The 13,046-nt window shown below is 42.9% G+C and overlaps 1 protein-coding gene across 1 annotated transcript in view; it reads right to left on the reverse strand.

Moving 5' to 3' along the window:
- Window positions 1–2,125: 2,125 nt before the first annotated feature.
- The window catches only part of KDELR2 (KDEL endoplasmic reticulum protein retention receptor 2), a 207,449-nt gene continuing 196,528 nt past the window's right edge, over window positions 2,126–13,046 (reverse strand). Inside the window, exon 5 of the mRNA XM_044089615.1 lies at window positions 2,126–3,386. Coding sequence (XP_043945550.1) covers window positions 3,352–3,386 — 35 coding nt within the window. The 3' untranslated portion in view covers window positions 2,126–3,351. The remainder of the gene's footprint in view (window positions 3,387–13,046) is intronic.

Raw genomic sequence — 13,046 nt, forward strand, 5'->3', positions numbered from 1 at the left:
AACTAAGGGCATTAGCAAGTCTCAGCAGCTTTTTCCTTTTAGCCCAGGACATTGGATTTGGCTGTTTCGAAGCAAACCATCTCCTCCTGGATATCTATCTCCTTTTGTTATTCTTTTCATGGCACATCAGTCTACTGTCAGAGCTCATTCCACTTGTGCTGCTGCCTCGTGTCCAACCCCTTGAAGTCACCAGAATTCCATCCTTGAAGCCACTACTTAATCTTCAGTGCATACCTTTACAAAGCATAAGTTGGATATGGTTTCTACGGACAGAGCAGGTTTTCCTGAAAACATTTTATGTGGGTTTGTTGAGGGCTCTATGCAGCCTACCACCTCACATTCTGTGAGTTTTTTACTTTGTTTTGGATACTGCAACTGTGATATAGGACATTGTGTAAACTCCCATCATAACAGATGTACTACTCTTCACTGTTGCAGTATTTGCTTGCTCCCTCCCCCTCCAACCTCCTCATTTTGGCTTTTGTTTTAGGTTCCCTTCTTGCTAAAAGCATACCCCCTTTTTAGTCTGCATTTTTTCCTTCTGGATGTACATGGACTCCACTGTCCTATGGAGACTATTGTCTTCTGGGGCAATTCAGTTCTGGGTAGTAGCGTCCATACATTGCTTTTATACCCTACATCATGTGGGGAGCATAAATGACATCCAGAACATACAAGATTATGCTTTTATATACTGTCAGAATGTCAGGCTGCCCAGGGCAAGAGATCCCTTCTGTTTTTGATACTGCAAGTTTGAAGAGAAGGACATCTACTGTTACGGCAAGATTTTACACAGCTGTACTTGTCTGCCAAACTGAGTAACAGTCAGTAACAAAGGATTCTACAGCAGGGTCATAATTTTTCCAGACTGGACTGCATGCGCGAGTGTACTATGCATGCCATTTTTATACACATCCAGTAGAAAGTTAGGTACCTGGACTAATATTCCAGCCTTCAAATTGTACTCTTGTTGTAAAGCCCAGTCCAACCCTTCCACTCCCTACAGTAGGTAAGTAGGCCACTGACCACCCAGTTCTACTCATTTCGCAGACAACTCCTTAGGCTCTGGGGTCTGCTTTTCAAACCCACCTTTTCTATACCTTGCAGATGAGGCAGAAACATCTACAGCAATGAAGTGATGGCTCTCTACACCCATTATTTCTGGATTCTCTTTCCTTATTCAGAGGCTTGCTTCTCCCCCATTTTATCCAGCTGTTCCTCCTACAAACCATATACCTTGGTAATGTTTACAGTTATTTTTATGCATCATGTTTCTGCTACTGCCACCATATCAGGGCACTTCCCATCACAATCCAGGTTGCTTTTTGCCCATAATTTACATTAAGGGTACTACTTTCCATTTTTCTACAGACATATTCCTTTTTGCCTTATCCATATACTGTCTTTATTCCACAAACTCAGCTAGGCTTTTAAAGTCCTCTTCCATTTGTTCTGACTGCTGAGAGTTTGCTTTACTACTATAATGCTCACAGAGTAGCCAGAATCAAGTTGTTTCATTAGAACTCTTCTTGGTTAAATTTAAAACTACTGATAAACCATTACCATCTTTATCTGGGATCCACTTTTAGATAAATACAAAGCAGACATTGGCCTGTATACCTCTAAACGGATTTCCAGTACCCCAAATGAAGCCAAACCCCAAGTTCTGATTTGGAAGGGTGTGCCACAGTTCCACTTCTCAACATTCTACAGCCAACTATGTTGTAATGCAAGTTCTACCTGGGGTAGTGATGTGTTTGCAGGTGCCATGTGGCAATATCTTTGTCTCAGCTTATTTTAAAAAAAAGAAAACCTGAAAAGTTGCAACAGGACTTCGTGTTTTTATATTTCTAATTTTAATTAAAAATGTTTATCCATTCTGTTGTCATCACAAAAAAGTTCTACGTTAATGACATTTACTTTATAGTTCAAACAATCGCAATGAATGCACATTTCATTAAAAATAAATGATGTTTAAGTCACCTGCATTTAAAACATTAAGTTTACTTTCTAAAAACACATTCAAAGTAGTAGGTGAAATAAACCTGAAACATCTGGTGCCAGCCTGATAAGTATTACGAGACAGTAACAGAATTCTGGTCCCAACAATAAAAAAAATTGCAAGTTCCATAAAATATTTTTATTTGGGAGATGGCAATGTGGAGGGAAATCATGCAACAGATCAGTAAAAAAATGTACAAGTGATTAAAATATAAAAGTACTGTAACCAAAGCTGATGATGTCTGAACACGAGTTTTAACCAAGCTAACTGTTCCACAACCAAACTAGATGCACCATCCATAGGAACTGACAGCCAGACATACAAAGCTCTTGTACAGGTCTGTTGCACCAGAGAAGTTTCATAATTCAAAGGTGGGGGTGTAGCAGTTTACAACTATAACAAGTTGTAAAAAACTGGAAGGAAAGGGAATGGTGCTTTTAGACGAATGCGCCTCTATCTCATCAAGGAAAAATGGAAACTGAACAGGTGGTTTTCAAAACTCCTAAACATATACTGCACACCCGAAATAGGATTAAATCTTTCTGCCGTAGCACCAGCCATGGTGGCCATCAAATACTCCAGCTATGTACAGAAGGGGAAGTGTGGGAAAAGGTAAGCTGATGACCAAAGTAGTCAGTTTAGTGCCCTAGTAACATAAAAAGTACTGTCCCTAATAAACTAGGGTATAAAAAGGTATTTTACAATCTGTAAGACCACAAAGTCACCAGTCTGAAAGGCACCAGAAGGCTGCATTGTGAGCCCAGTACTGGTGAATGGCAGTACATCAGACACCACACCTCTCTAGTGGAATAAACTGCACTGAACTAGAAATGAACACTTCAATGACTGCATTCAACAGAAGCAAATGTGGTTCAAACACACATTGTCGGCTACAATAAATACAAGGAAACAAAATGAAATCAAGGAAGAATACTGACCAATTTTTGTCAGATCATTTTCTACTTTTGGTATAAAGTATCAAACACCTGGGGAAAATCTGCAACAAATCCAATTTGAAAACAGCGCTGCAGAATGTCACTTGGGCACCATTCCAATCTAGCTTTACAATTCGTTCTGACAACAGTTTTTAACTTTTCAGTACAATATATGCAATTTCATGTAGAAAATATCTTTATACATAGCAATAAAAAAGGTAAGGCAAGATGCATAAAACAGAAATCAGCTGGTGGGTCTCCTCTGTGTTGTTCCAGAACAGTTGCTGCTGTTGATTTTAAATACAATTCAGACTGCAGTGTTCCTCTCTGTCTCAAGCATCTTACACTTGCTTGTGATGAGGCTTGCTCTGTCCAGACAATGTGGAGGACAGAAGCAGCTAAGATCTTTGGCACTTACGCTGGTAAACTTAGTTTCTTTCCTTTGAGTACTAGAGAGGGGAAAAAAAAGAATCAGAAAAAAATCTCTTCAATTTTCACCAAGTGAAAGCCAAAAAGTAAAGTTCATTGTTCCCCTACAATTGCTTAAAAGTTTAAATTCCATTTTCTAATATTTCACTACTATTTATTTCCAGGCACATTAAAATATAACCAACTTACCACAAAAAGGAGAGGGCAGTGTGTCCACTGCTCCAATTACAACATATGGGAACTTTGAAAAAAGTCTGATGAGACTAGAGATACCAGTCCAAACAGCCTTCCTCCTCAGTCAGGCTAATGTCACCTCTCAGGAAGCTTCAATAAACCTTGTACAAAAGGTGAAATCTACTCATGCCATCATTTGTTCTTGCCTTCCTTAGGTCACTGCCACCCCAGGTAAAAAAATTAGATTTCTGGGAGTTCTTGATGCGACAGATTTGCAATTCTCTGTAGTGACCTGAGCAATAAGAAAGTAAAGACATACTGACATGGGGACGTGCCCAAAAAGGTTAAAGGACAGAGGGGATGTGGGATGAAATGCAGATCATGACCATGATCACATTTCAACATCTATGTTAAGTTAGTTAAAACGGTTTCATAAGCATGTGGACCACTGCTACAGTCAACTTGGAAAGAAAACTGAACACAGCAGAACAGGTTAACACTCCCTTGTGCAAGGTATATATGCAATTTGTATAGAAGTCAGGACAGCTATGAACCAGAAGTCATGTTGACTGCCTCATATATGTCCCACATATTAATCCCTTTCCAGGTGGGTCACAGGAGTGGCTGCGGCTCTGGAAGAATGCACTCTTCTAGGGGGTCTGCCATGGACAGTGCGACAATATAATGCAGCAGGATATCCACATAAATCTACTTAATTGTAGGTAACCCCCCCCCCCCCCAACTACTACAAACAGCTGATTTTTCTAATGTCCTTCATTTCAGTACAAGTAATGTCAGCTGCCTATGAACATCCAGTTTATGCAAAACACTTTTCCCCTTTGTTCTGACATACCACAGAAAATGTTAGCCAGATGACTTGGGTCAAAGTCGCTTAGTAAGGACCTTGGGCATGAATTTAAGGTTTGGTGTGTAGGATTCACCCCATCTTTGGGAAAGACCAGGAAAGGTTCTTTACAATATTAAGGCCTGGAGCTCTGATGCATTACTTGCTGAAGCAACGCAATTAAAAACTTTTCCAGGACTGTTAAAGCTAGTGCTACATTTAACAGTGTAACTTTAAAGCATAAAGCTAGGATCTCAGGTTAAGCATAAATGTGTGAATTAATTTCTAGGGCTTCTGACTTAGTCCCAGGTGTTTTTCAGAAGCCACCAGTTTTCTCATGGGCAACTTGGCCGCAAGATTAGGACAGAGGATGCCATGTGACCTAGAATCCTCAAGATCTGCCTATGTGGGCAAGTCTGACAATTTTTGAAAAAAAAGCCAATTGCCATTTCAATCTTCTTTGGGGGGGGGGGGGGTGGAGAACTCTGTAGATATTTGTGTCCAGGATTGCCCCTAGAAATACAGTCTAGGTTAAGACTCCAGATGAGTGAAACCCAACTGCCCGATCACTAAGGTATACTTTAAGGTCCTCTCTGTATTGAATCTATACAGGGAGCCTAGCTCAGTTGTCCAGACAGTGACATGTGGATACTCCCTTGGTTCTACAGTACGGCATCACTGTGGCCAGGCATTTGGGTGAACACCCGAGTGCAGCAGCTTAACCAAAGCACATGAAGGTAAGACGGCAACCTCGTAATGAACCCCCCCCCACCCATACACACACAAACCTGAAATACTTTGTGCTTTCTGAAAACTGGTATTTGAAGGTAGTTGCATTTGAGATACAACATAACTAGAAGTGCTTGGGAGTTCATAAATCAGAGCAATGCTTGCAGGGTCAGGTCAACATTTTGGATTTTTATGAGTGTTACTTTTGATGGCTCTTGAATGCGTGCACAGGGGATATCTTTTCTTGATACTAGAAAATGCCCCTGAGCAGAATCCATGACATGAAGAATCTTCCCAAAATCATTCTATGGAGAAGAGAAAAAAAAGGTAGATGAATGGAACTTTCAGCAAAAAAGGATTAGAACAATGAAACTGTCAACAAATAGAAATGGGGAAACTGCCATGCGCATCTTAAGTTCATAAAACCAACAGTTTTCAAAGTACACAGCTGCAAATAAAATGCAGGCTCAGAGGTGGCGGAATCACAAAATAAAAAGGTCCCAAGGAGGAGGAACATCTTTCAAATATTGACTTCAAACCTAGAAAGAGGCAGACTCAAGGACAGACTTGCAGAGCTGGCTGTCAAATGAGCTTTAACAGACTAGTACGTCATGACAGCACTGAGCAGCTCACACAAACAGTAGGAATTTTCAAAGACGGTCCACAGTTCAGACACCAAAAAAGGATTTTCTAGCTTAGTCCTCAGAAAACAGAGGTCTAAAAGGAATCAAAATCCTATCACTCAGAGTGTCAAATGAAGGCCGACTAAATGAGGGTGAAAGAGATCCAGTATTCTGTGAGAGATCCATCTAGTGAGGCAACTTGTGACTACTGCTCCTGGACAGATGAAATAAGAAGGGGGAAACTACTTTGCCGGGGAAACTACTTTGCCAAAAGGGAGGTGTCGCTTGTCTCATGTATTCAAATAAGACTGCGGCTTGGGTGTTCGTTTGAAAAGTTTATTACACACACATCAGGATCGACTAACTTGAACGGACTGCTACACATACATGCCTTCACTCCAACTGATTACACAAAATGGCACTGCTTGCACATGCTCAGTACTTATATGCACATGCCCACAGACTACAGTGGCTTTAAAAAGGTAAAAAACAGACCGATCTACATCCTCCCTGATTATTTTGTTATGCAAGTGAAAAATTACATGCATGCAGATTACAGTGGGTATAAAAAGTTTACATACCCGTTAAAATGCCAGGTTTCTGTGATATAAAAAAAGAGACCGCAATAAATCATTTCAAAACTTTCCCCACCTTTAATGTGACCTACAACATGTATAGTTCAATTGAAAAACAAATCTATTAGGGGGAAAAAATAAAAAAAACGTACAATAAGCTGGTTGCATAAATGTGCACACCGTTAAACTAATACTTTGAAGCACCTTCCAGTCTTCTTGGGTAGGAGTATCAGCATGGCACATCTTTACTTTGCAAGGAAGAGTGGGCAAATATTGCCAAGGCGCTCCAAGTCTGTCAGACTGCAAGGGCATCTCTTGGGCACAGCCCTCTTCAGGTCACCCCACAGATTTTCTATTGATTTAGGTCTGGGCTCTGGCTGGGCCATTCCAAAACTAATTTTCTTCTGGTGAAGCCATTCTTTTGTTGATTTGGATGTACGCTTGGGGTCACTGTTGTGTTGAAAGGTGAAATTCTTCATCTTCAACTTTCTAGCAGATGCCTGAACATATTGGGCAAAAAGTGATTGGTATTTGGAAAGTACAGTTGTGTACACTTACCATAAATGTAGATGTTAAGAGTGTATTCACTGTTGCAGTCATTACATTTGGGTAATCTGCTTGCAGGCTGCCCTCAGTCGGCCTGATTAAAGTTTTGGGTCCTGCGTCAGTTGCTGTCCTTTCTTCCATGACGTCAGGTCGTCAGGGGTATAAAACATACAGCCAACGCCATTACATCAGTTTTTCTTGCCCCAGATATCAGGTGCCCCCCCCCAATGGGGGGCAAATAAACAGACACAAAGATATACCTCCAACAAAAAGCAAATACACCAAAAAGGCTTTTAAGCATAGTAAAGGAAAGTAGAGGTATAGCCAGAAGAAATTAGGTGGCTGGAGGGAGGGTAACCAGGACTGCAACAGTTAATACACTCTAACATCTACATTTATAGTAAGTGTACACAACTGTACTATGTTCTTAGTGTTTCACTGTTGCAGTCATTACATTTGGGTAGAATCCCAAAGCTATGGTTGGGAGGAGGAGTTTATATAGCATTAGGGCCAGCTATAAGGCCCTGCAAGACAGCAGTGGCAAAGCCAGCTCTGGATTTAGAGAAAATTGGCAAATGCAGCTTCTAGGATGTCCCTGGTAGGAACACCTCTGAGAAAGGCTGCAGAAGTAGATGCAGCCCTGGTGGAGTGAGATCTGATCCCCTGGGGTATAGGTTTTCCATGGTGCTTACAGCAGAAATTAATGCAATAGCTTATCCATTTAGAAATGGTTGTTTTGAAATAGGCTTCCCCTCTGCCCCTGCAGCAAATGCTACCAGCAATTGTTCAGATTAGCAGCTGGCTCGAAAGGAGGTAGAGCGAGTTTCTCCAAAACAAAGTTAGGGTCCCAGGCTGGGGTTGGAGCTCTCCTGGGTGGTCTCAAATTTTTGGCCCCTCTGAGGAACTGCTTGAGCAGTGGATGAGAGAAGAGGGGAGGTTCTGTGTTATAACAAGCTGAAATGGCTGAAGCGTGGATTTTTAATGGAGGAAAAAGACATGCCCTTGGTGAAGCATCTTAGTTAAGTATTGTAAAACTGGAGGTAAATTAGGCACTGCTGTGCTCATCCCTTGAGATTGGTTCCAGGCAAAGTATCTTTTCCATTTTTCAGCATAAGATTTTTTAGTACTAGGCCTCCTTGCCTCTAAAATGATATCCCATCACAGGTTTGCTGAGGGATGGTAAAGGAGAGATTAAGTAATTAGCCAGGCTGCAAGGTTCAGTGTTAAGACGCGGAGGGTGCAGTATCTGGTTCTCCTGCTGAGACAGCAGGGAAGGAGTCTGAGGCAGGTGCCATGGAGATAATAGTGACACTGTGCAGGAGGGGGTACCAGCAATCAAAATCATCCTTGGTTTGTACTATGATTTTTAGTAGTACTTTGCAGGGGGGGGGGGGGGGCATAGACTGATGTTTTTTTTCCAGTTGAAAGACAGAGCATCCACTTTCCAGGCTTGTTTGTGGCGGGGTCCTTGTGCAAAATTTGTCCAATTGGTAGTTCTGGGGAGAGGCAAACCGGTCTATATCTGGGCACCCCATTTGCTTGTCAACATGTTGAAACCCTTGGTTCCAGTTCCCACTCATGTGGGTCCATGAGGTTTCTGCTTAGTCCGTCTGCCAGTGTATTGAACTTTCCTGGCAGGAATTGAGCTTGTAGGTGCACTTGGTAGCTCAAGGCTGTGTTCCACAATGCCATGACTAGTCTGCAAAGGGGGTAAAAATGTGTACCCCCCCCGCTTATGTACCACATAACAGTGGTGTTGTCCAGCTTTACCATTAGTTGTCCTGAAAGAATGTGGTCCTTGAAGGCTGTCAGAGTATTCTGTACAGCCAACATTTCTTTTTAATTGATATGCAGGTGCATTTGACTTGGGTTCCATTTGCTCTGAATGCACTTCCCTGCCAAGTGAGACCACCATGCATAGTCGGATGCGACTGTTAGGGTTTGGGCGGCAGCGGGTGGCCTCTGCCCACCAAAGGAACTCTAGGCGTAGTCAAGGTATGATAGGAATCATTGTTTCTAGGTCTTGAGAATGTTGACACCATACGTTTTTTAGATACCACTGTAGTTTCCTCATATGCAGTCTTGCATATGGAATTAGAAAAATGTAGGAGGCCATGAACCCCATGGCTTGCAGTATTTGTCTTGCAGATAGCAGGGTTTTTGTGGCCACTTGTTTGAAGTAGGTTGTCAAATGAATTTGTTTCTCTGGCGTGAGGCAAGTCATCTGGGAAGCTGTATTCAAGCTTGCTCCCAGGAATACAGTTTGTTGACAGGGTACCAGGTGTGATTTCTTTTTGTTTCTGGTGTACCCCAGACAAGTTAGAACCCTTTGTAAAAAGGCCAGATAATTCAAAAGTATGTCCTGGCTTTCTGCCTGAATTAGACAATCGTCCAAGTATGGGTATATTTGAATATTTCTTTACCTGCAAAATGCAATAACTGGAGCTGGGCACTTTGTGAATACCCTGGGCACAGTAGATAAGCCAAAGGGCAGTGCAGAGAACTGATGGTGCGTGTAGCCTGCTTTGAAAGGTAGGTATCTTCTGCAAGATACTCTGATTGGGATGTGCAGGTATGCTTCTTTTAAATCTAGTGTTGCCAACCAGGCATCTTTGCCTAGCATAGGATTGCCAACCAGGCATCTTTGCCTAGCATAGGAAGTAACTGAAGAGTCAGCATCTTGAATTTTGGAATCTCCAAAAAAGGTGTTTTAGAGTAGACAGGTCCAGGATAGGACGTCATGAATGGTCTTTTCTGGATACCAGGAAAAGTCTTTAGTAGAAACCTTGTCCCTTTTCCTCTTCTGGTACCAGTTGAATAGCCACCATGCTTGTGAGAGAAAGTACTTGTTTTTGGGCCTCTGCCCACTGATCTGGATGTAGGTCCGGCCACCCGCTTGGTGTTGGCAATGAGTGAAAGTGAAATCTGTATCCCTGGGACACTTTTTAAAACCCATTTGTCCTGGGTAATGAGTCCCCAATTCTTTGTATGAAGAGCAATCCCCCCCCCCCCCCAAAAGGGGCAGTCAGTGGATAACTGCTTGGAAATTTTATAAGGAAGTCACAGAGTTTACCATAGGGGAGAGTCTTATTCCCAGATTTGGAAGTGGAGGCTCCCCACTGCTTAGTTGTGTGTGTCCCCTAGGACTGAAACCTGGGGTTTTTGCTGTGTCGGGGTTTGGCTTAAGAAGACCTGGAAGGGGCTGGAAAGGACCAATTCTTAGAGGGCCAGTGCCTACTAAATCTAGGAGGCTGAACTTGTAACAGTTTGCATAGATTTAGGTTTATCTTCCTCAGCCTTGTTGCCAAATAGGCGGCCCTGATTTCAAGGAGCATCCAACAGTTTAGCTTTAACATGACCAGGCAAAGATTGCTCCTTAAGCCAAGTATGCCTTCTGAGCACAGACCCAGTAATAGCAGCCCTGCAAGAGGCCTCTAATGAATCAAAACCACATTGCAAAGTATGTTTTCCAACTTGTTCAGCAGAATGCATTAAATCCTGTAATTCTTTATTTTCCACAGTCAGGAATCATCATTTTCTGTTTAAGCAGTCCAATAACATGTTGCTGACACTAACATATGAAACTGGCAGTTTAAAGCCCTAATGGCCAAAGTTGCAGAAGTGTAAACCTTCTTACCCCATCTATCCAGCGCCCTGGAGTCTCTATCAGAAGAGGTAGGATTTTTAGCAGTAGAAGCCTTAATGCCCTTGGGCCCCTGTGAAATGGTCTCTGGATCTGCAATAGGATTCTTTTTTAAAAAGGAACTTGTGGGACTCCGGGACCCTGTAGTATCAGTCAGGTTTTCTGGGAGCAGGAGGCAGGGAATCAGGGGCCAAACTAGATTCCGAAAAAGCATCAACAATGTCTAGTACAGGAGGAATAGCTAAAGGCCTATGCTGAGGTAGAAGGAAATCCCTAAGCCTCTTTTTTGAATCAGAAAAATCCTGGCTTTCCCAGTGGAAATGCTCCCTTAGAGTATGTAAGGTTTCCCCAAAAAGAAAAATCCTCAGGAGGGGAAGCAGAGGGAATGGAGTCCTCTGCATCAGAATCTTCATAGGTAGATAAGGGCAAAACGAGATCAGAAGAATTAGAAAAAATAGAATCCTGATCAGAAGATTCAGAATCCACTTCAGTCTTAGGCCTCTTAGAAAGGGGGGGGGGGGTGGCCTACCCCTGATTACAGTTATTAGATCTTCAGCCATTCTTATTTGTTTTTTAGGCATAGAGGCCTGAGCATGTGGCCTGGGCGTAGTCGTTTTAGGCATGATCAAGATTTAGGCTTAAGATCTTCAGCCATTCTTATTTGTTTTTTAGGCATAGAGGCCTGAGCATGTGGCCTGGGCGTAGTCGTTTTAGGCATGATCAAGATTTAGGCTTAAGTAAAGGAGGCATCGGTTTAATATGCAAGTCCGTAGGCCTGAATACACCCTCAGAAGCCAGTGCCTGCACAGTGGCTCTGGACCCATCCAAGGTAGAGACATCTGCTGGTTCCATAGTTGAAGCATCTCGCGGCATACCGGACTCCGAATGGGTCTGAGTAGAGGCCTGCGAATCAAAAGTAGCAGGTATCAAGGGCTGCGAAAGCGCCCGAGTACCGGTGAACTGGCTTAGAAGTGTTGTTGGCAGTTTTGGACCTCGGCGGCCTGTGTCTTTATCTTTGTGTTTTTTCGGAATCCCGGTAGTCAGATGGCTAACAGATGACATTTCCTGGATAATTAAACAGAGAACCGAAATATTTAGATGTGAAAATATACAGATTGATAGCGCGCTGATTAAATAAAAGCAGAAAACCAACAGCAGGTTATGTCGGTCATGGCCTAGGCAAGGAATACAGTATGAATGAAAATCTTTGCAGTATTTGCTTTCCACAAGTAATGCAATTAACTTTTACAGACATCGGTAAGGAGCAAGAAAAGGTTTCCCCAACGGGGTACTTGGCTTTAGTTGAAGACTTCTGTTCTGAAACTCAAATGAAATTTCAGGAGTCGGCCGACCGGCACTTGCGAACTGCTCCTGCTTCGGGCACCGCGCGGCAAGAAAGACTGATAATAATGGTGTTGGCCGCATGTTTTATATCTCGGACGACCTGAAGTCATGGAAGAAGGGACTGCAACCGATGCAGGACCCAAGACTTTGTTAATCAGGCCGACTGAGTGCTACCTGCAAGCAGATAACCCAAATGTAATGACTGCAACAGTGAAACACGAAAAACATCTCGGGTAGCAGCTTCCAGGATGTCTCTGGTAGGGACACCTTTGAGAAAGGCTGTAGAGGTAGATGCAGCCCTGGTTGAATGGGGTCTAATCCCCTGTGGGATAGGTTTTCCATGGTACATACAGCAGAAATGAATGCAATGGCCTGTCCATTTAGAAATGGTTTGCTTTGAAATAGCCTTCCCTTCTGCAGAAAATGCCACCAGTAGTTGTTCAGATTTCCTTTAAGGTTTAGTCCTGTCCAAGTAAAATCTAAATTGTTTGTGCACATCTAAGGAGTGCAGTATCCGTTCCCCTTTGTTCTGTGGATTAGAAAAGAAGGTTGGCAAATAAATGGATTGACTAAGAGCCGCACTGCATACCACTTTGGGCATGAAGGAGGGATTGGTCCCGAGGGACATCCAGGCTGCATGAAAGATGATGAAATGCTCCACTGCCATTAGAGCCAGTAATTCAGATACCCTTCTTGCTGAAGCGATTGCTAAAAGGAAAGCTGTTTTCCAAGAAAGGAATTTTAACTCCGCACTTGCAGCAGGCTCAAAAGCAGGCAGAGTGAGTTTTTCCAATACAAAGATCAGGTCCCAGGCTGGAGCTGGGACTCTTCTGGGTGGTCTTAAATTTGTGGCCCCCCTAAGAAACTGCTTGAGCAGTGGGTAAGGAAAGAGGGGTGGTGGTTCTGTGCTGTAATGAGCTGAAATGGCTGAGGCGTGAATTTTGATGGAGGAAAAGGAAAGACCCTTGTGAAGCATCTCAGCTAAGTATTGAAGAATCTGAGGTAAATTGGGCGCTGCTGTGGCCATCACTCGAGTTTGGTTCCAGGTGCAGAATCTTTTCTATTTTGCAGCATAAGATTTTCTAGTACTAGGCCTCCTTGCCTCCAAAATGACTGAGGGATGGTAACTGAGACATTAGGTAATTAGCCAGGCTGCCAGGTTCAGGGTTTGAAGCTGGGGGTGCAGAATCTGGCTCTCCTGC

Source organism: Protopterus annectens, chromosome 12.part0, assembly GCF_019279795.1.
Source record: "Protopterus annectens isolate FY-2018-M chromosome 12.part0, PAN1.0, whole genome shotgun sequence".
NCBI lineage: Eukaryota > Metazoa > Chordata > Ceratodontiformes > Protopteridae > Protopterus > Protopterus annectens.